Source organism: Astatotilapia calliptera, chromosome 13 (assembly GCF_964374335.1).
Source record: "Astatotilapia calliptera chromosome 13, fAstCal68.1, whole genome shotgun sequence".
NCBI lineage: Eukaryota > Metazoa > Chordata > Actinopteri > Cichliformes > Cichlidae > Astatotilapia > Astatotilapia calliptera.
The window spans coordinates 5,126,710-5,151,105 of NC_137434.1; the positions used below are offsets into that span (position 1 = coordinate 5,126,710).

At 41.4% G+C, this 24,396-nt stretch overlaps 1 protein-coding gene and 1 non-coding gene across 2 annotated transcripts; both read left to right on the forward strand.

The window, feature by feature from the left end:
* Positions 1–12,502: 12,502 nt before the first annotated feature.
* Positions 12,503–15,529, forward strand: hcar1-3 (hydroxycarboxylic acid receptor 1-3). Its single transcript, XM_026190307.2, has 2 exons — positions 12,503–12,643; positions 13,194–15,529. Exon 2 carries the CDS (start codon positions 13,261–13,263, stop codon positions 14,215–14,217), a length of 957 nt encoding a protein of 318 aa, XP_026046092.1. The 5' UTR covers positions 12,503–12,643; positions 13,194–13,260; the 3' UTR covers positions 14,218–15,529.
* A 7,991-nt stretch (positions 15,530–23,520) lies between these two features.
* On the forward strand, positions 23,521–23,614 carry trnai-uau (transfer RNA isoleucine (anticodon UAU)). The gene is made up of 2 exons: positions 23,521–23,558; positions 23,579–23,614. It is a non-coding gene; the product is annotated as a tRNA-Ile (tRNA).
* The last annotated feature ends 782 nt before the right edge of the window (positions 23,615–24,396 follow it).

Below are 24,396 nucleotides of genomic sequence, written 5' to 3' on the forward strand. Positions count from 1 at the left end.
ATCATATTCAAATGTATTGTATTTATTTGGTGTGCATAAAAACCTTTCACCGTCCTCTCTGCAGCTAGTTTATGCATTTCTTAGTTTATTTAGGGAGCTGAATGGCTCAGGTACAGGGGAGAAATTTATATGATGTTATCATGTTTTCTTTTCTTATTATAGAAATAAGGAAGTGGATTACGCTCATTAATCACTGACACCAACTGACATGTACACAAAGATGCCAATATACAAATAAAAACATATGGTACAAATATGGAAGCGAGCTCTTAACAGCCTGGTTTCACACATGCATAGTATACACTGCAACCATAAAGTGGGTCTGAGAGCAGATGTCAGTCCTGACGTGGTGGCGCTGCTTGCTTGTGTGTGTTTGTTTTATGTGTACGCTAATAAAACAGTTGAATGAATGGCAGCCGTCCAGATCAGAGTCCAGTGATTCTGGCAAACACACAGCTGACATTTTATAGTACGGCATGACAGCGGACGGGACGAGTGAATTCTGGTAGATCATGAAGTCAAGTATGGTGTAATCCAGGAAGATCAACTGGTCTCAGTGTCAGCCCACATCAGTTGATGGCTTGATTATTCTTCTATGCGTCAAAAAGAGGTCACACTATTTAAGCCGCTTCAGCCTGACTGTGTTTGCTGTGCATCTGCAAGCTACATTGCAACCCACCTATACCCTTGTTTTCAATGTTGCCTGTTGTGCTCTGTGCTGGGGTCTTGCTGCTGCTGTCCTTGCCTTACACTTCCCTTGTATGCATGTGGAAGGGAAGCACCCAGATCAGAGCAATGCCACTAAATATGAATTCCTGCAGATAGAGATAAAAATCATTCTTTGACAGCAGTGGCCCTGGCTCATCTGAAGAAAAGACAAGATTCAGTCCATAAAGGTGACTCTGTTAATCTGGATGTATCATTGATTAGCAACCATTGATCAAAGATAAAACAACCTGGACTTACCAGAAGCTGAGGACCATGAGAGAGAAAAATCACACAGACACACCAACCAACCAACTTTGGACCCAAGGTGCTGTACAACAAAAGTGGAAACAACCCACCACCAAAGGTTCCACAGCTACTGGCTTATCCTCGGTTCACCTCAGTAAAAAACAAAAAAGAACATTAAAAGTCCCAAAAATCTAAAGTCTAAATGACTTACCTTATGTAATAAAGCATAACCCACTGATATATAATGCTATGTGGACGTGGGGAAAACTGAGAAAATCTTTTAACGGTAGTCTTCCGTTTAATATCTTGTCAACGTTTATAAATAATCCTGACCTTCTGCCGCAGAACGTAGGGTCAAGCTTTGTGGGATGGCATAAAGTAGGTGTAAAGAGGTTTTATGACCTCTTTAAACATGGTGAGTTTAAATCATTTGAATCCTTGAAGACAAGACATAGAATCCCAGTATTCTATGTCAAAGACTGAGTTTTATAAGTATTTGCAATTGAGAAATTATGTGTTAAAAAATGCTAAATCATTACAAATCTCAACTGCCTCTTTTCGGTTGGAGAAATTTTTTCTGGATAATAGGGAGCATAAACATTTTGTATCAAAGTTTTATTCCGAGATTTATGCCCTAATCGAGGATAAACTGGCATGGTTGAGAAAAGCTTGGGGGACGCTGCTTAAATGTGAAATAGATATACAGGCATGGGACAAAATCCTGGTCCTTCCATCTAAAATCTCTGTTTGTAACCGATTTAAAGAACTGCAGCACAAAATTTTGCACAATGTGTATATTTCTCCGTATATTTATAGTAAGTATAATATGGGAACATCTCCAAACTGTCTCAAGTGTAAGGTCAGAGTGGGCACTAGATTCCACTGCTTGTGGGAGTGTGCTATTATCCAGTCATTTTGGAAAGAGGTCTGCGCCAATATTAGTACAGCCATTGGTCATCAGGTGACAGAAAACCAAATAATGTGTATATTGGGATATATTCCTGTCTCACTGGTACAACATGAGCATGTAATTCAGTCACTGTTAATGTTGGCCAGGAAAAGCATTATGTTGAGATGGGTGGGGGCTGAGCCTCCCTCCATTTCTCTATGGAAGTCGCTCATCATTGAAGTTAAGACTCTGATCAGGCTGGGACACTATATTGATGGGAGCTCCCGAATTTTTGTGGACAAATGGAAGAAACCACTGGAAGCACTGGGAGTAACCTGTAAACTGGATCCTAGTGGACAACAATTATGGACATAATGTTGTAATATTCTAGTGCTGTGTATAGTGTTATTATTTTGGATGTGAACCAGTCTTATATTTGTTGGGGAAAAAAGTTAAATAAAAGTTAAAAAAAAAAGTCTCAAAAATCTAATAGGACACTTAAGCCCCTTTTCCATTAGTACCTACTTGGATCGACTTGGCACGGTTTACTACGGTTTTAAGGGTTTTCCATTGTGGTCATAATACCTGCTACCAAGTACTATTTTAGCACCTCCCCACCCGGGGTTCCAAGTGAGCAGGTACTAAAATGTGACGTCGTCAGACTGCATGCCACCAAGTGGGGAGAGAGACCACACACATCAGGCTACATCTACACTAATCCGGATAAATTTGAAAACAGCGTTTTTGTCTAAAAACTCTCTGCTTTCACACTATCGTTTGTAATCGTTTACGAACAGTTGTTCATCCACACTGAAATGACTGAAACTGTTCCTGTATTGCACATGCGTGAAATGTAAGACAATTCGACCTGCGTTATTTCTATCTGCCATTTATATTTGAAATGTTGCTGCTAAATGTCGAGGAAAAGCACCGAGCTTTTTAAATGGGCTGACTGCGTTTTCGCAGTCCACACTGTGACGTGAAAACGGCGTTTTCAAATGTATCCACTTTGGAGAGTTTTTTCAAAGAGTTCAGTTTTCCTTGACTAAAAACGCTGTCTCAGTGTGGACGGAAGGCCAAAGCGGAGACATGGCCTTAGGTAGTACTGCATTGTAATGGAAAACCAGTCAACCTGAGTTGAGTCGGGGCGAGCCATAGTGAGTCGATTCGAGTAGTTACTAATGGAAAAGGAGCTTTAGCACCAGGTTCATTGCTCACAGTCAAACTAAAAAAAATCTACTCCAAGCACACAATAATAAAAGACGCACACTCTTTTAAAACAAAGAAAGTAAAGTACACAAGCCTAGGAATTTACACTCCACAGGCAAACAGTTGCCTGCACCGATGATGGTCGTTATGACATTTGATCCTAGCAAACACTCCAAAAAGGCGCTCTCTGTGGCGACTGGAGCAAGTCAAACGTGCAAGTACAAATATCAGATGTAAGTAAACACCAGCAAAATAAACGGGCAAGAGATCACTCAAGCTAGGGCTGGGCGATATGACCCAAAATTCATATCTCGATATTTTTTAGCTGGATGGCGATATAAGATATATATCTCGATATTTTTTTTTAAAGCCATAAAGTAAGAACAAAAAGAGAGTTCTTAGTCAAAGCTGTGTCCCAGATGTCACACAGGCACTTTTATTAACATAGAGCAGATGTACATAAAATTTACTCAAAAATAAATTATGAGCATTTATTAAATAATAATGCTCCATAAATAAAAGAAAACAATGTTGTTTTTGTGCATAACAAAAAGCTCACAATTGTGCAGTCAAAATGTAAACTAAAAGACGCTGAGCACAATAACAAAGACAGATTTCAAAGCTGCTCTGTTCCCAACTTGTACTGCGTGACTGACAGCCTGGAGTTTGCAATCCGCTTTGCAACCACGTCTCTCAACAGGTGCCATTTATGGTCCTTATACACAGTAGGGTAATATTACGTTGAAGCACAGTACGTATCACTCCGCGAGGCTCAGCCGTAATGCTCCGACAATCCATCAAGCGGTGCAGCTCCGTAGCTTACCAAAGTCGTACTAAAACATTTTTTGACAGATTGCTGAGCGCCATGTTCCACATAAAATCGGTTCGCGGCCATCAAGCACAACCAGAATTCATACATAAGGCGCGCTGTCAACTTTTGAGAAAATGAAAGGATTTTAGTCTGGGCTGCATGGCGTTAGCGTGGTTAGCTCGTTAGCGTGGTTAGCTAGCTAACACGTTGACGCCGTCCAGCCCCACGCACGGGGCGATGCGCAGTAACTCGTTAACGGAGATTTGCCGTGTCCATCTTGTCGCTTCCTGTAGGTGAAGCGATGGGGGAGGAGGGGGAGTTGTGTTCAGTGAAGGAGAGGCGAGGCCGAGTAACGTTGCGTAAAGACGAAAGTGGACGAAAGAGAGGCAAACTTGCGGCTCCACAAGTATAATTATAACGTAACATAGACTATATCGATATAAAGGATATTGTCACATCTTATATCTCGTATAAAAATATATCGATATTTTTTAAAAACTCGATATATCGCCCAGCTCTAACTCAAGCCCAGCTATGTTTTATTCAAATTTATAGTCAGTAGCAAAATAATGCCAAATGCTACTTACCCCAGAATTAAGGACGCTATATCAGTTGCTAGTAGTAGTGCAGCGGCGGCCCTCTCCACAACGGCTGGAAATAAGTAAGTCGGCCAATCTGTAAACAGGACAGCAATACGCCACTATACCACTTATTTAACCTTTAAAGTGGATAGGAGGATACACATACGGCCTAACTGTAACTGTTGTAGAGCCTGATCGAAACTGCCTGATTATCCCAAGAAAATAAGTGCATTGGTGCCTGATACTGCACTCACAAAAGGCAAAGAAGCAATTAATAGGGAAATGAAGCCTGCATGGCCTTATACTGACAGTCGCCACCCTGCAATTAGAGTGCAGGTGTGTTTCCACTCAACCCAACCCGAACAGCAGCCAGAGAGAGAGAGAGAGAGGTGGAGAAGGCAGAGTAACCCATCTGGCTACATTAGGTTGGGGAAACCTGCAGTCAGCTGAGACTGAAGAAGTCACTTGGATGATTGATGAAATGTTTCTCCCACTGAAAACGCTACGTTCAGATGAACAGAATCAACGTCTCAGATCTCCTTACCTGGATGACTAAGCATGCATCAGGACAAGTTCCAGTAAGGGGAAATGATGTTTAAACAAGATCCAACAGAGCGATCAAATGGGATGCAATGACATAAATCAGGATGAGAAACAATGGGACAGAATGGCTCAAGCTCAAAGGCTTCATTACATTAGTGATCTCATGAGTCAGACCCTATTCATTGCCAAACCCCACCATCATTTGATCTCAGATACGCACGTTGTATCTTAAACTGTGGTAACATGAAAGTTGAGAAACTAACATGTTACCAAAATCTGTTGCCAAAGTTTTCAAAAACACTTTTGTCATAGTTCCAAATAGAGAGCATGCCTTCAAGACTACTTTTTGCCATGTTGACACAGAGACAGTTTCATAAGATGGTAAACAATACCATCTTATGGGATTGTAAAAAAAAACCCCAAAACCCTAAGATTGATTGGGCCAAAAGGTATCGAGGTTACAAAGAAAAATGCAAAAAAGAAGATTCGTTTTTTATGGTCTCTGGAATTAATTTTTGTCCATTACTAGATGTAAAAGATGCAGTCATTGTGATATTATCCATTGATAAGCATGTTGGCCGTTACTATTTTAGTGCTTTGAAACCAGAGTTGATAAAAAGGAACAGATCTGAGTGAAAGGGACACTGTATGCTCATAACACCAGAACCTGTCAATCATAAACTCCCTAGGGCAGCCCCGGCCTATAGTATAGCCCATTTTATCATCTGTATTGTGGTCCTTAATGAGGGTAATAATGTCAGTCAGTAAGTAAGGCTTGAAAGTGAAAAGGAGGAGAAGGGTTGCTTTCTCATAGACTTCTATACAATCAACGTAACTTTATTCTTTCATGAGTTATTTACAAGTTTCTGACCACTTATAAAATGTGTTCAATGTGCCCATTGTGTTGGATTGTCAATGCAACCCTCTTCTCCCACTCTTCACACACTGATAGCAACACCGCAGGAGAAATGCCAGCACAGGCATCCAGTATCCGTAGTTTCAGGTGCTGCACATCTCGTATCTTCACACCATAGACAATTGCCTTCAGATGACCCCAAAGATAAAAGTCTAAGGCTACGTCCACACGTACCCAGGTATTTTTGAAAACGCAGATTTTTCTATGCGTTTGCACCTTTCGTCCACACGTAAACGGCGTTTTTGGTCACTGAAAACAAAGATTTTTAAAAACTCTGGCCAGGGTGGATATTTTTGAAAACTCTGTTTTTGCATTTACGTGTGGACTAGAAAAATGGAGAAAATGCAGCGTCAAAGGTGTGCGCATTTTTTAACGTCACACTGTGCGCCACGCTATTCTGCAGTGTTTAAATGCTTACATATACACACAGTTACTGTCCCTCCACACAGACGACTCGGTTCTGCTTCTATGCCGCAGCTTTGTTTACTTTTTCCCACCGAGGCTTCTAGACTTCTGATTGGCCAACATTTCGGCACGGTTAGGAATCTAGCGCCACCTGCTGCTTTGGCATGTTCATAGCAGCGTTTTCCTTCATTTCTGCCTTTATGTGTGGACGGGATTATTTTTTTAAAACGAAAACGAAAAATCTCCGTTTTCAAAAATACCCGTGTACGTGTGGACGTAGCCTAAGGGGGTCAGATCGGGAGACCCTGGGGGCCATTCAAGTGGCTCACGACGACCAATCCACTTTCCAGGAAACTGTTCATCTGGGAATGCTCGGACCTGGCACCCATAATGTGGTGGTGCACCATCTTGCTGGAAAAACTCAGGGAACGTGCCAGCTTCAGTGCATAAAGAGGGAAACACATCATCATGTAGCAATTTCAAATATCCAGTGGCCTCGAGGTTTCCATTGATGAAGAATGGACCCACTATGGTTGTACCCCACACACCACACCAAACCATCACTTTTGTTGTTCCAACAGTCTTGGAGGGATCCATGCAATGTGGGTTAGTGTCAGACCAATAGCGGTGGTTTTGTTTGTTAACTTCACCATTCACATAAAAGTTTGCCTCATCACTGAACAAAATCTTCTGCGTGAACTGAGGGTCCTGTTCCAATTTTTGTTTTGCCCATTCTGCAAATTCTGTGCGCCGATCTGGGTCATCCTCGGTGAGATGCTGCAGTAGCTGGAGTTTGTAAGGCTGCCATTTAGCTAATATCTGCCTAAGGGATGTTCGACTAATGCCACTCTCCAGTGACATGCGGCGAGTGATACGCTGTGGGCTCTTGCTGAATGAAGCTAGGACAGCCACTGATGTTTCTTCATTAGTAACAGTTTTCTTGAGTCCACATTTTGACCAATTCAACACTGAACTGTAGCGTGGGAGATGGGTGGTCTCGTAGGGTGTCTTGCATTGAAATCTGCTGCAATGACCCGGTTACTGCGTTCACCAGATATCAACACAATTTCGATCTGCTCCTCACGGGTTAACCTCTTCGACATGTCAATGGCTGTGAACAAAGAGAAACTTGTAAATAACGCATGAAAGAAGCAAGTTACGTTGAAACCAAGCACACCATTGTTTTTCTTGTGACATTACCAATAAGTTTGATGTGTCACATGGCCCTCTGCCTATTGAAAAAACAAAAGTTGTATCCAAGATGGCCGACTTCTAAATGGCCACCATGGTCACCGCCCATCTTGAGGAGTTTGCCCCCTCACATATACTAATGTGCCACAAACAGGACTTTAATATCACCAACCATTCCCATGTTATTACGGTGTATCCATATAAATGGCCCACCCTGTATATCTCTCATGTATCTTTAGATGTTTTTGTCTTTTCAAACAAATAATTGATTTAACAACTATACACAACAATCTGTAGTGGTAACTAGAATTGCCAGTAATCAGGAAATCATATGACACATATAAGAAAAATCTACGATGCATCCATGTTTGAACAGTTTGAAATCTCTTCACATTTCAGCCTCACTTCATATTATAGTTTACTTTATTGTAGAGTTTTGCTTGGAGTATCAAGCTTAAGAGTACACGATTTTCTTTATTTAAGGATGATTGAGTGTGATATGAGTATAATATGATTTATGAAATGTTATATAAAAAAACCTTAAAAATACAATTTTATTTTTGTAGCACTTCTAATATGATCTGTCCTCGCTTCATTATCCCCATTACCTTCAGGACAATTTTCTCTCTCTTTTTACTTACTATCGTCTAAGTAACATTTTATTGGCCATATGCTTTCAACCTTTCAAATGCCAGAAGATAAAACCAAATGTTAAGCAAAAGAGACCACTGATTTCCCAGATCTTAAACTCAAAGGAAGAGAGACCTGCTCGGGATGTACAGTGTTCCCCAATGCTGGTTCTTGTCCATGGAGAGCTCTAGAAGGCAGAATCTTAAAATGCTGTCTATGTAACTGAGTCACTGCATGCTGTGAGTAATTGGAAAACTTAGACGACGTCACCGCAGCATTCTGAACAACCTGATTCCCAGGAAGTTTTGCTTAAGACAAATAAACAAAGACTGCAATCCAGACGTGATGAAATAAATGTATGAACAACAATTTCCAGTTCTCAGTACGACACAATGGGAATTTGTGAATATTCCTTAAGTGATGAAATCAAGAGTCGGACTTGTTTCCGGGAATAGCACTGTTAGTAATGGTGTTACTTAACTCTAATGGATTACTATTTCTATCATTACAACGCCGTTACAGTTACTAACAAGAAAATGCGTTGCGGATGTGTTACTTTTTCAACACACAGACGGTTGAAGCTGTCTGCTTTATCTTACTGGGACCTAGCGGGGCGAAACAATCACACAAGTGCTGCTGATTGGCTGAGGAAGAATAAAGTAGTCATGGTAAACCAATCAGATGACATACCAACAAGATGCTATGTCAACCCAAGGCAACCCTGATTCTCCATGTTTGTGTTAAAAGTGTGGACTTCAAACTTTATACTGTGGAGGTAAGCATCAACGACACAGAGCTCTCAGTTCTCACTCCTTCTTTATTCGTCTCCAACATCAACTGCGCATATCGCACCACAAAACACAGGAACACACTTCCCATACACTGGGTGTGAGTGGAGCCCTCTAGTGGTCCACCACACATGCCCCCCCCGAACACCCAGCAGAACTAGTCCAGGACCCGGGGCTTAAGCAAACGGCCGGAACGGCTGAACTGGGGGGGGTGGGGAACTGACAGAGGGCAACCCAGCCTGGGAGCGAGGCTGGCACTGGCGGTCAGAAAAAGCTGCAGACGACTCGGAGCTCTCAGTTCTCACTCCTTCTTTATTCGTCTCCAACATCAACTGCGCATATCGCGCCACAAAACACAGGACCACACCTCCTATACACTGGGTGTGAGTGGAGCCCTCTAGTGTCCACCACAATACCAGTTTTTAAAATTGTGCTGATAGGCCATGTAAAACCAGAGTTATGATAAAAAATATAAGCAATGTTTTTTCCTGAATACATCTCCACTCTTTCCTACTGGTGGAAAAATGTACCATGTTGACCATTAAAAAAATGAAATAGCAACATGGCATTTGGTTGTTTAGGAAGAGGAGGAAATTTCAGGAGTGATGGCGGTGAGAGAGAGAGAGCGAGTTTTGAGAACTGAGAGATTTGTGATGTTTAGCGTGTTTGCAGTGTGTTGTTAGTGTATTGTGTTGTATATTTAGTGTGTAGTGTAGTGGATAGTTTTGTTTTGTGTGTCTGCTGAATGTCACGGGTGCTGCCAAAAAGCCACCAAAGCCAGACGCCGTCTGTAGGTGGAAAACAGGAGTGATACACTTCCTGCTTTCATGCCTGCAGGTATCAGGCTTGTGATGTTCTCCTTTATTTTACAGTGGACAGAAATGAGTTGTTGGAGTGGTACAAATAATTTGTGTGGCATCTTATTTGATGCAGAACGCCTGAGTGTAATGTAAATAGTTTGAAATAGTTAAAAAAAATGCCTTGGCTGCATTTTTAGGTAAGTAGCTGCATATAACTGTTGTTTGCAAAACTTGTGCATAGATTTTGAAAATTTACAATTTATATTTGCATTTCAAGTTAATGATTCGTTAAACACGTTTGTGGTTATTATAGTAAAAATTACAACTTTTTTCTACTTGGATTTAAAGATTTTTGTGTCTGATTTTGGATCAATTGTGTTAATACAGTATGTCAAAATGATAAAATAACTGTAAATTCAGACATGTGAGGTTTTGCTGAAAAGAATGATACCAAACAAGGGAAGGTAAATATTTTTAAAGGTGAAATGTAGAAGTAAAATCAAAAGTAGTCAGAAACAGCCAACTATACCCTGGAGCCCAGAGGGATAAACATTTTTTTCAAAATAACACAATAGTTACTTTTCCTAGTAATTAGTTACTTGTAACTCAGTTACTATCAAGGCTGGGGCGGCAGTGGTGTGGTGTTACGAGAAAAGAACCCAAAATGCAGGTACTGGCTGGGGTGCCAGTGGGTGTTTATTTACAGTGAGGGTGAAGTACAAAACAGGAAATAAGGAACAGGGAGCTACTAAAGCCTAGACTGGGAAAAAACGAATAAACAAACCTGAAAGCATAAGGACACAGGATGATACACAGAGATGACACGGAGAAAGCAGAGCAGAGACGCGGAGAAACGCTGAATAACACAGACGAACCGAGAAGGAACACAGGCAGGCACACACTATATATACACACAAGGTAATGAGGGAATGACACACCAGAGGGGAACACAGCTGAACCTAATTAGACACGACGAGACACAGACCTTCAAAGTAAAACAGGAAATTCACAAACTGTTCTACAACACTAACTCAGGGACACGAACAGAGCACAGGAGGGAGAACACTAAACAACACTGCTGGTGAGTCATGGACTCTTCCAGGGCTGCCCTTTGTCACGGATTCTGTTCATAGTTTTTATGGACAGAATTTCAAGGCGCAGCCAAGTGGTGGGAGGGGTCCACTTGGGTGGTCTCAGAATCTCACATCTGCTTTTTGCAGATGATGTGGTTATGTTGGATTCGGCCTCCAGCTCCGACTGGAGCAGTTTACAGGCCAGTGTGAAGCGTTGGGAAAGAGGATCAGCACCTCCACATCCTCAGCCGGAAAGGGTGGAGTGTCCACTCCGGGTCAGTTCCTGCCCCAAGAGGAATTTAAGCATCTTGGGGTCTTGTGCACGAGTGAGGGGAGAGGGGAGTGAGCGATTGACAGACAGACTGGTGCTGCAGTGATGCAGATGCTCTACCGGGCCGTCGTGGTGAAGAGAGACTTGAGTGTATAATAAAGGTTATCTTATCTTATCTTATCTTATCTTATCTTATCTTATCTTATCTTATCTTATCTTATCTTATCTTATCTTATCTTATAAGCGAACCTCTCAGTTTACTGGTTGATCTACGTCCTTACCCTCTCTTATGGTCACGAGCTGTGGGTAGTGACTGACAGAACGAGATCGAGGATACAAGCGACAGAAATGAGCTTTCTTAGAAGGGTGGCTGACCTCTCCCTTAATGATAGTGTGAGGAGTTTGGCCGTCTGGGAGGGGCTCAGAGTAGAGCCGCTGGTCCTCCACATCAAAAGGAGCCAGTTGAGATGGTTCAGGCATCTGACAGGGATGCCCTCTGGACGCTACCTATCTTTTTTTTAATATATTAAAAAGCAGTGTCATTGAGGTATTTTAAAATGCCATTTCATCACGCTGAAATGCACTGGCTTCCTCAAAATCCTCTGCTTACCTCATGGCACACCGGCTGAGAACTATTAAAATAACATTTAAAGCTACTTTGTGGAAGTCTTGCTAAGCTTACTGCTGAAAATCTAAGTGTACAAACGACTGCTTGGACTAACGTTAAGTTGCCACTATATGAGCTCACCTTATGTCACATTGTTTAGAGAGGGATCTGCTGCTGCTCCGCTGGCTGTTTATAAAATGAAAGTCGTTTCGTCATGGTTTTGTGCTGGGTTATTTTGGTAGTGGCACAGCTACATTGGCTCCCTATCTTTAATAACTGCTCACAGTTACACTAGTCAACATGGTCACTCTTGTTTTGAAAGAAATCTCCTTTCTTTTGTCTTCTTGTTAGTTTTATAGTCTGAAACTGTTTCCTTGAGATGACATAGCAACAGTCACCTTGATAGAGTAAATTAGCTGTACTTTAAAGGAGAGACCAGGTGTAGAGTGGACTAAACACATTTTCTGCCATTTGTAGGGAGGCAATTTATAGCAATTTAAGTCACATACTAACTGTGTAGAAAAAAAATGAAAAATAAAAACAAATGTTTTGCATTCCAAGCTTGCCGTGGCCCCTCCTACTGTTAGGGCCCTGGATAGTCTTTCCCACATTTCCCCCACTAAGCAAACAAAAAGAAAGGTATCATCTCCCCATAATGTAATATGTCATAATTTACGATTCTCTCAAAATATGAATTATTACACAATTTCCTGACATATTGTGTGTCATAAAATGTCAAGAAAAATGTCATAAAGGTGCTTATTACACGTCACCGTCTATAATAGCAGAAGTGGTTCAGCTGCAGAGCCAATTCTCTGGAGCACTCATAACCCACAAGTTCTAACAAGCCCTCAGACAAAGACAGCAGTTATAAACTGCCAAGGATCTTATCACATCATATCACTTTCACTGCACAAGCTGAAGACACATCGCCGTCTTCTCATGCGGAAAGCAAAGAGTCAGTGTTGACTGCTGGTGAGTATGAAACTTTCTACTTTATATCTGTTTAGAATGCAGGGCATAAATTATGATTATTTGTTATCCACGGTGTGCACATAAATGCTGCCATGGCAACTTTTAAAAACAAAAGTTGTTAGTCTAACATGAATCCTGGTGTTTTTTAATGGTTAATCCTACGCTACATAGAAAGGAAAATGTATCTTTTATGAAATCATTTTCATAACTTACACAGTTTGCAAACTGCTTTGTTAGACTGCATGGGAGATTCGCACTGAAGTTTAAAAAACAAATAACTACATGGTATGCATAAATGGAAATCATTAAATGAGCTTCTTTATTTTCTTCCAAAAAGTTAGACGAAAGCTTCTAACAATAAACTAGTTACTGTATTCAAGTTTGACTTCAGATATATATCTTACTGATAGATGCTTTCATCTAAAGGGAAACAGACGAATAAGGTAGAACAGAAGGATGTGTAAAGTTTCAGGTGTGTGTGCTAGTATTTCACAAAATGTTCAATAAAAGGAAAAAATTATTTTCTTTGCACTTCTCTCTTTTATGACAGAACACATGACCTGCTGAAAATAAGGAAGTACGGATAAACCAAAGAGCTCAGAAGGCACGTAGCTGAAATGAAGGCAGTAAATAATTCTTCACTGCACTGCAGCGGGCACATGAAAAATAATAAAGAAAATATGTTCATGGAAATAGGCTTGATAATTGAGATACTGGGCCTGCCGGGAACAATAGTATCTTTGTGGATTTTCTGCTGTTGCATGAAGTCATGGAAACCTCACACCCTCTTCCTCTTCAATCTGGTTCTTGCTGACTTCTTGGTCCTCATCAACGTGCCTTTCCGCATCGACACCCACCTGCGAGGGAAGTGGGTGTTTGGATGGGTCTGGTGCAGAATCAGCCTTTTCATGCTGACTGTCAATCGCTCTGCTAGTATTGGATTCATGACAGCGGTGGCACTTGATCGCTACTTTAAGGTGGTCCACCCACATCACTGCATCAGCCAAATGACTTCAGCAAAGGCGGGCTGGCTCGCGGGCTTGATCTGGGCTGCTGTGGTGGTCCGCGGGATTCCGCTGCTGACCGCTAACCTTTTCCACCAGGCGAGTGGCAAGTGCCGTAGCTTCAACTCCTATGAAGAAGACCCTGTGCCGATTAAGCTGCATTACATTGCCTTTGTTGCAGAGTTCCTCCTGCCCTGGTTCTTGCTGCTCTTCTGCTCAGCAAAGATAGTCTGCCGGCTTCGCCAACGGCGAGTAGGCAGGAAGCTGAAGGGACGGAAGGCCATCAGAGCGGTCATGGTGATCATTCTGGTGTTTACCTTGTGCTTCATGCCAAGCGTCATCACAGGCCTAGCGGCGGCCTACATCAAGGGAAACCACCCCCATGACTGCGAGTCCTACACTAATGTAACCCAGGTTTTCATGATATGCATCGTGTTAACCTACCTCAACAGCGCTTTGGACCCCATCGTCTACGCTTTCTCCAGCTCCATGTTTCGTGATGCCCTCAAGACCTCCATCTGCTTCAAGAAGATCTTCAGACCGGTTAGCACGAGAGTCCCCAACAGCTGAAAGGCAAAGATTTTGAAATACAATGAATGTCTGCTTCAATGGAAGACTGGAAGCAGCATGTGTGCAAGATGCTAAAGACTCTGAAGACTTCTGTGAGTAACGAGTGAGGAGTCCATGAACTGTTTGGTTCATATATTGTTACTGACTAAAAAAAACACTGTTAGGCAAACTTTATATAACGGCATCCCCCAAACTACCTTCTGCTTAGCTGAAATAGACAAGTTTATAAACTAGCTAACGCTTGTTAGATAAAACATCAGTGGAGAAAATTTAAGTAGAGAAAAAGCTAGCTTAAATCACCTTCTTACTATGTTAAAGATGAGTGACTGATGTGGGGAGAGTGTTTCTTGCCAAGAGCCACTAACTGCCACTAACTTCTCCATGTGTATTTTCAGATTCGTACAGCACACATTCGACAAAACAAGCTGTTTTGTCAAGCTGTCAAAACAGCGTGTGAAACGCTTTTCAGTCTTTGGTGGAGTTTGTAAATGCTGTTTGACATTAAGGAGAATGTTGCAAGAATAAGCTGTCTACAATTTGAACAAAGTTTGGTTGTATACACCTTTGTGACTCCATTTTTCATTTTGTAAGTCCACACATGTGGAAGAGCCTATCTAACTGTCAAAACCTGCCAAGCCCATAAATGCCACAATTATTGCTGTTGTAGAGCACATTTCTCAAGCTTGAGTCAACAGTTTCTTCACCAACATAGAGGATAATGTTTTGGTAAACAGTTTATCACTCCACGAAACCAGAAGAGCAGTAAGCGTGTAGAATGATGTAGCAAGAAGATGATAAAAGAATATGGGACGATGCAGAAGTGTGTAGAGGTGGGATACTGGTCAAAGCACCATCTTGCTACTGTAGTGCACTATTGCATATTTTTGCTGTTTCCAAATTGCATTTTGTACTGGTAGTCTAGATTTTTTCACCGCTTCTGTGTTGTTGCACAAATGTATATGTTAGAACACATATTCTGACAGAACCAGATGAAAGTGCCTGCTTTCTTTAGAGAGTAGCATGGAAAATCTTGTCTTTCAAATAAAGAAATCAGGAAATAAGACACACATTGCCTGAGTTAAACATCCCTACAATCCTGCTTTACACACTGTCGAAGCAACTTGTAATTTTGTGTGGCGATGATTTTAATACTTTTGACACGAGTTAAAGATTTCGGGTGATTAACGGCCTCTTGCAGGTCAGGTTGTTCTGCTGTATGTTTGCACTGTTTCTTTCACAGGTACTCCAATCGCCATTGAAGTACCTGTGTTCATCCTGCAATGTGGATATAATAAAATCAGTAAAACATGAACGTTCATTTTTTCTGTTTTTCCCAGACCTCCATCCATCAACCACACACACTTTACTCAGCAGAAGAATGACAGGGATAAGAATCTTTTCCAGCAGACATTTGGCAATAGTAGAGAAAATCCTGAATGGGCCCAAACCCCAAACTCACATGTACCTGCACGAATTTAAAGTTTTCAACAGTGGGAAGAAGCTGGAATCTCTCTTCTCAGATATGTGATAAGAACAAAGCAAAGTTTGTTCAGACAAATGAGGAAAGAATACATAACTCATGAAGTTCAGTTATTTAGCTTGCTGTGATTTGCCGACCACATAATTTGTTATTAATTATTTAACTCCTCAAAGGGCATCCTGCTGATCAGAGATGTTTACTTAACATAATAAATGGAGCCCTGGATAACAAATGATGTTCGTTAATTAAATCTGTGTTGCCTAGTATGACTCATCTGGCTTACTAACACCCTGGAACGTGATGCTTAAGGACCCACATCACTACATGCAGGTGGACTTAAACGTTGAGGGCGGGACTCTTCGCAGGCCAGTCAAATTCATCTACACCAAACTTGCTCATCAATGTCTTTATGGAAATGCTTTGTATATATACATATATATATATATATACAGTGGGGCAAAAAAGTATTTAGTCAGCCACCGATTGTGCAAGTTCCCCCACTTAAAATGATGACAGAGGTCAGTAATTTGCACCAGAGGTACACTTCAACTGTGAGAGACAGAATGTGAAAAAAAAATCCATGAATTCACATGGTAGGATTTGTAAAGAATTTATTCATAAATTAGGGTGGAAAATAAGTATTTGGTCACCTCAAACAAGGAAAATCTCTGGCTCTCACAGACCTGTAACGTCTTCTGTAAGAAGCTTTTCTGTCCCCCACTCGTTACCTGTATGAATGGCACCTGTTTGAACTCATCATCTGTATAAAAGACACCTGACACAGCCTCAAACAGTCAGACTCCAAACTCCGCCATGGCCAAGACCAAAGAGCTCTCGAAGGACACCAGGAAAAGTATTGTAGACCTGCACCAGACTGGGAAGAGTGAATCTACAATAGGCAAGCAGCTTGGTGTGAAAAAAAATCAACTGTGGGAGCAATCATCAGAAAATGGAAGACATACAAGACCACTGATAATCTCCCTCGATCTGGGGCTCCACGCAAGATCTCATCCCGTGGGGTCAAAATGATCATGAGAACGGTGAGCAAAGATCCCAGAACCACACGGGGGGACCTGGTGAATGACCTGCAGAGAGCTGGGACCAAAGTAACAAAGGTCACCATCAGTAACACACTACAACGGCAGGGAATCAAATCCCGCAGTGCCAGACGTGTTCCGCTGCTGAAGCCAGTGCATGTCCAGGCCCGTCTGAAGTTTGCCAGAGAGCACATGGATGATACAGCAGAGGATTGGGAGAATGTCATGTGGTCAGATGAAACCAAAGTAGAACTTTTTGGTATAAACTCAACTCGTTGTGTTTGGAGGAAGAAGAATACTGAGTTGCATCCCAAGAACACCATACCTACTGTGAAGCATGGGGGTGGAAACATCATGCTATGGGGCTGTTTTTCTGCCAAGGGGACAGGACGACTGATCCGTGTTAAGGACAGAATGAATGGGGCCATGTATCGTGAGATTTTGAGCCAAAACCTCCTTCCATCAGTGAGAACTTTGAAGATGAAACGAGGCTGGGTCTTCCAACATGACAATGATCCAAAACACACCGCCCGGGCAACAAAGGAGTGGCTCCGTAAGAAGCATTTGAAAGTCCTGGAGTGGCCTAGCCAGTCTCCAGACCTCAACCCCATAGAAAATCTGTGGCGGGAGTTGAAAGTCCGTGTTGCTCGGTGACAGCCCTAAAACATCACTGCTCTCGAGAAGATCTGCATGGAGGAATGGGCCAAAATACCAGCTACTGTGTGTGCAAACCTGGTAAAGACCTATAGTAAACGTTTGACCTCTGTTATTGCCAACAAAGGTTATGTTACAAAGTATTGAGTTGTATTTTTGTTATTGACCAAATACTTATTTTCCACCCTGATTTACGAATAAATTCTTTACAAATCCTACCATGTGGATTCATGGATTTTTTTTCACATTCTGTCTCTCACAGTTGAAGTGTACCTCTGGTGCAAATTACTGACCTCTGTCATCATTTTAGGTGGGGGAACTTGCACAATCGGTGGCTGACTAAATACTTTTTTGCCCCACTGTATATATATATATATATATATATATATATATGTTTTTTTTTTTTTTGTTTTTTTTTTTCCATGGCTCCTCCACTGAGGGCGCTGCCAAAGCCTAAAGGCAGATGTCTGGCAGCACTTTGGATTCAAGAACTGTGAATACAGTGAAGAGCTGGACAAAAGCAAAGCCATATGGTAAAACATTGTGGAAATACCACAAATCTCAGAAATCATTTAGCAAGGCATCATCCAGATATGCTAGCAAAAATACCCAACATGAAGCAAAGCTCACTCAAAAAGGCATTTGCAGTGAAGTTTGCATCCACTTTTCCACGTGCTCAAAAAAATAACCCAGTTTATCAAACTTTCATATGTAAAGACATACATCTGTCCAAATCCACGCTACATTTTCAGCAGCAGAGAAAGTCGCTATGACAGCTGGACATCCAGAGCAACAGATAATTACCTGACCGTGTCCCATGTCTTACAGACAAGAACAACTGAAGCAAGCCACACAGCAGTTAATTTATCTCAAATAATGTCCAAGGCAATAGAAGATTGTGAGCTTACAAACAAAACTCTGTCATCATAACTGACAATGCTACAAATATGGTGTGAGCTGTGGAAATAACGGGCTGGTTGCACATTGGTTGTTTTGCCCACACACTCAATTTGGCTTCAGAAGTAGGTCTGAAAGTTCCAGCTGTTGCTCAGCTGCTTGGCCGAGTGAGACGCATAGCATCCTTTTTTCATAGCAGCACTATTGCAAGTCGCAGGCTTAAAGAGAAGCAAAAGATACTGAAGCTGCCTGCCCATAAGCTGGTGACTGATGGGTGACCAGATGGAACAGCACGTTGGAGATGCTGGAACGCTTCCTACAGCAACAACCAGCGATCTCTGCAGCTCTACTCTCACCTGAAGTGAGGAGAAGTGACAGTAATCTCTGTACTCTTACAGAGGCTGATGGAGAAGATATAGTGAAAGCTTTGAAACCACTGAAAGCAGCCACACTGGTTATGGCTGAAGAAAAATCCCCAACTCTATCCATCACCTCTGCACGCACAACTGCTGGACAAGAGGATCAGTGTCTCTCACTGAAGTCAAACAACTTGAAGTCAAAGTATGTTTATGAAATGTGTGTATATGCCATGCATGTGTGTAACTGTAGGGATGCATGTATGACATGAGAAATTATTAATATAGTGCAAAAATGTAAATATTTTAAAAGTGTTAGTTAAAAAAAATTTATTGTTTCTTTGCACTACTCAAGTTTGAATACAAATAGTCATTTCCTTCCATTGCCAGTATTAATATGTTAAATTGTCTGGAGAGTTCAAAATTATTTTGCAAATTAATTTCTCTTTATCAATTAAGTTTTCATTTTTCTACAGCAAGAGTCTGATGGTGACAGAGTAGAGGAAACTGTCCCTGACATCTCCCTTGGTCATGTTGAAATGGATTATGCCCCTCCAACTAAGATATCAAAGGACTCTGCATTCATGTTTCTCCTTGGGCCAGTCCACTCACCAAAAAAAAAAACCCAGCGTCACAGAAAACACTAACTGAAAGGGCAAAGGAAGAAGTGAATCGATACAGGGAAGTTCAACCTGTTCCACTTTCTAAGGATCCTTTGATCTGGTGGAGGGACCATGCAGGGGAATATCCTCTTTTGGCTCTCTAAGAAAAGCAGTATCTTTCCTTACCTTGGACCAGAGTTCATTCTGAACAAGTTTTTTCAACTGCTGGTGACATTGTTACTGCACAAAGAAGCTGCATGACTCCACAATATGCAGACCAGCTTCTCTTCTTGCAGAGTCTCCAAGAAGGGAGACGGTAGTTATAAGACTGACTGATTCAAACTTGAATCGAATCGGAGATTGAATCGGGACCTTGTGAATCGGAAGTGAATCGGTTGAAGAAATCAGTGACAATACCCAGCTGTAGTGTGCATGTCTAGGATTATGGTGTTGAACACTGAGCTGTAGGCCACGAAGAGCACCCTCACGTAGCTCTTCCTGTTCTTCAGATGGCTTAGGGTGATGGTGATGGAATCCTCTATGGACCGATTTGCTCTGTAAGCAAACTGGTGGGAGTCAGTCGAGGGGGGTAGACAGTCTCTGATGTACTGAGACAGTGTCCGCTCAAAACACTTCATGACTACAGACGTGAGGGGTATAGGTCTGTAGTCATAGAGGCTGTCTATTCCAGTCTTAAGGATAGGAATGATAGTGGAGGCCTTCAGACAGGTGCAAACAGTGGCATACGTCACGGAGAGGTGGAATAACCTGGTTAGATCCCTCTCCACACCTGGCGGGGGTTGCTATCAACGAGGATGCCCTCTATCCTCCTCCTGTAGGTTTCCCTGGTCTGTTTATAGTTCCTTTTCTGTTAGTACCTACTCGGGTCAGCTAGCCACGACTTGATTCAGCTTAACTGGTTTTCCATTACCACCTAATGTCCGTGGTTGTTGTCATAGCAACGAGGCTGAGCATGACGTAATTAGTATGCCACACGAACGCTACAACAAAGTTGGTTGTCGAGGCAAAGATATAGCTGCTTTTTGTCAGACTCAGGGATCACGGTGTTGTTTTTGTAGCCATTTCTCTCATTGACTCATTTAAAAAATGGCGGTTCTCATGACTCATCAAATGATGCTACTGACCGGTCAGTTGGCATGCAGTCTGATGGCATCACATTTTAGCATCTGCTCAAATCACTTTCGAACCCTTCCTGAGCAGGTACCATTTTAGTACCTGTACCAGGTAATATGACCTAATGGAAAACCCTGAAAACTGTGGCAAGTTGATTTGAGTTGGTTCTAATGGAAAAGGAACTTTTGATCCCCCTCCTCAGGTTGGCCCTGGCAGTGCTGTACAGAGAACTGTTCCTCAGTTTTGATCAGAACCTGTACTTCACTTGTCATCCAAGGTTTTCAGTTAGGAAAAACCTGGATGGTTTTGGTCACTGCCACATTCTCTTCAGAGCACCTAATGTAGAATAAGACAGACTGAGTGAATGTCTCCAGGTCCTGCTGTTCAAAAATGGAGCAGTCTCTCAGATTAATACAGTCCTGTAGCTGGAGAAGAGCATCATCTGGCCATGTTTTAATGACCCAGGCGCTTGGAGGGGTTTGTTTTTTGAGGTGGGGGGGGGGGGGGGGGTGCAGGCAGGGATGAGGAGCAGAGAGAGGTGGTCAGGTTGTTCTAGGTGGGGGAGGGATGTAGGGCTCTAGGCCTGCTTGATTTTAATGTACACACGGTCCAGTGTCCTGCCTCCCCCGGTAGGATACTTATCATGTTGGTGGAATTTTGGGGAATACAGAGTTCATACTTGCCTTATTAAAATCCCTGAGCTGTGTGGTTTTACTTTGCCTACTGCTTCCATGGCTGAGTTGCTGTTGTTCCTAATTGCTTCCACTTTGTTATAATATGACTAACAGCTGACTGTGGAATATGTAGTAGTGAGGAAATTTCACAGTTGGACTTGTTGCATAGGTGGCATCCTATCACAGTGGAGTTTTCTGAGTTCCTGAAAGCGATCTATCTTTCACAAAGGTTTGTAGAAGCAGTCTGCATGCCTAGGTGCTTGATTTTATACACCTGTGGCAGGAAGTGATTGGAACACATGAATTCAATGATTTGGAGGGCTGATGCTTTTGGCAATATAGTATACTTTGCTCAACTTCAGCATCAGTTTCTCACAAAGCAAAGCAGTGCAGGCAATCACTGTACTACCGGTCACTCTGCTCCCTTTGAGCAGAGAGTTTCATCAACCACAAACCTAATGCTATCCCTAACAAGAGCACTCTTCTTCTGTTCTCATGTTCTCTCCTTGCTGCACTACCATGCATCCTTACAGCTCTTCCTCTGTCATCGGCAGACTATGTCCCTGCTTAAAATTTATCTGATTGGGCTCCTCTATGCTGCAACTTTTCTACACTCGGGCTCTACAAAATAGTTTTCAGTACTCATACAATAACACTTATTGACAATACTAATTGACAAAAACCCCCCATAAATAATACTGCAAACCCTTAATGAGAAATGCTCTCTCTGGTTTCCACAGGTGATATTAGAGGTGATATTTAAATTTGATGTAATCGTGTGTGTATGTGCGTCTGCCATTGTTAGACGACATATTTCTCATTTATCAAAATTACCATGTTGTGGCAAACATGGTTTTCATTGTAAAAAAGAGGAAGGCAGATTCAAAATATTGAAACTGTTTCGTTCCTCTTCTATCATTGCTTCTGCATTCTGCATCAGCGTATTTGGGGAGGATTTGAACCGGCAATGACCTGGTCAAATACTCTAAAACTCTCTAAAACTTAAAAATAAGCGTATTTGAAAAACACATATACAGAAAAACCGAACTTAAATGGAAATAAAAATTGTTTAAAATTTGTTAAAGAATTTAATTTGATGAATATGAACAGAGCTAGCTGTGCACTACATCACTGACATCAACACTGTTTTTCAGACAATTTTTCAGACATCTGATTAAAATATTGTGGTTACAGTATTAAAGACTGAGCTGAGGTCAAGGAGAAATGGTAAATGGCCTGTATTTGTATAGCGCTTTACTAGTCCCTCCCAACTCTTGAGCCACGATCGCCCCACAATTACAATAGAGAGCAGCTGAGAGTGAGCAGCAAATCATTTTAGAGCTTGACCAGAGCTGTGTCAATGTATTATGGGAGCAGAAATAAATTCATGAAATAAATCAGTTAGGTGGCCAAAGTATTTTCTAAAATCTTGGCAAAAATGGCAGCTTGGAGGTTGGTTTAAAATACTATGGTTCTTTAGTACTTCTGTTATTAGCGTCTTTAGCAGAGGATAGATTTGACCATCCTTTATGAAAGGAAAAGTGCTAGCTCAGAGTGAGCCACAAGATCTGATTGTTTATGAAATAATCAATCAATTTAACTGACAAGCAGTGATCATGCTAATAGTTAATTAATGTTATTTTAATAAATTTAATATAATTACTGATATCGGCAATACTGGCCCTATATTTACTTGATATTGGATTGATACCAAAATTTGTAGTGTGCCACAGCACAGCTGTGAATGTGGGAAAGTGTGAAATGTCCAGGCAAGTATATACATGTTAAATGACAAGATATGTGTGTTCAGATAGCGTCAATTAACAAACAACTTAAGGTTTTTTATTTCGATATGATAATTCTTCATAATTAAACAATAAGAACAAATAGTCTGATGACCTGTAGTCATTATGAAACGACCAACAAAACATTATGAAGAATTTGAAATACAGTAACACATTAAATTTTTGTACAAAGTATCGGTATCGGACCAGTGTCGTTGATACCACCCTGAATTTTACTTGGTAACGGATCGGAAAGGAAATCAGTGGTATCGCACATCACCAGTCAGCGCCAAAATTCAGCCAGCTCTTCTTCTTCGTGCCACGCAAGTACTTCCGGGTCACGTCATACAGCCATATCATTGACCCAACAGTTACGCGATATAAAGCAGCTTTAGACACGTTAGTTTGTTAGGCACTAAGACCTTCAGCTGACATGTTATTTAGCCATAAGTTAAAATGTCCTTGAATCATGACGCTCCTGTCATTACCGCTGTTAAACACGTCTTAGCAGCTTTTCTCAACATAAGTCAGTAAATGCACCGTTGGTCGTCATCGCGTTTAAACAAACATTATTCTCTCGATATATTCAATCACTATATCAAAGGTGTAAAATCAGTAAACATCAGTGACGTGACACCACATCTGTTTCAGGGTTATAAGCTCAACTGCAGGCTTAACACAGTGAGCTCCAGTGGCGCAATCGGTTAGCGCGCGGTACTTATATGACAGTACACTGTAGAGCAATGCCGAGGTTGTGAGTTCGAGCCTCACCTGGAGCAGCCTTTTGATAGTACGCCCTGAAGTTACCGGTGTTTAATCTTTTTTTGTAAATCGACCTCTGACAGCTTGTCACGCGCATCACAGGGTGATTGATAGACTTATTAAAAATTCACTGTAAACAATTTATTGTCGACGCTCAAAGTTTGTACGCTGGCTCCATTTAAACTAAAGATAATACAAATTTAAATATGACAAGCCTACTTTTTAATCTAATTAGTTTTAATTATTAATTATTTAATTATTAGTTCTAATTATCTAACTTACAGTTTTAAATTTGAATGCAGGACTACGTAGTTATTAGACACTTAAGCGACAGTTGCGCTTCAACGCCAGCAGGAGGCAGCAACTCTCCATCTCTGCGCCTTCTCACTCTGACAGGGAAGTGAAATGTTGAATTCGTATTCCCCCGTCTTGCAGGATGTGATATTTTATATGATATTTTAGAAAATATAAAAACTTTAAGAAATTAATAGATGAATACATGAATATTTTTGCATTTTTGTGCAACGAATTTATTATATATACACAGTTTATTCATTCCGTGTGTGTGCCCCACCCCCGCGGTTTCAAACCTTTTGCTTCCATTACAGAGCTTGTACTCAAGCTGCTGATATGAACACCATAACACGGTTTGAATACAAAAACAAATTTCAAAGCACGTGATTCACTGCTGAGCGACAAGTGTATGCAGTAGATTTATTTTTTATTCCTATTTATTCTATTTATCCCCTTTGTATATTTTATTTATATTTGTCTCTGTATTTATATATGTGTGTGTGTG

Excerpts from the sequence above, each read along its gene's own strand:
- hcar1-3 (XM_026190307.2), top strand. The coding sequence starts at position 13,261 with ATGAAGGCAGTAAATAATTCTTCACTGCACTGCAGCGGGCACATGAAA.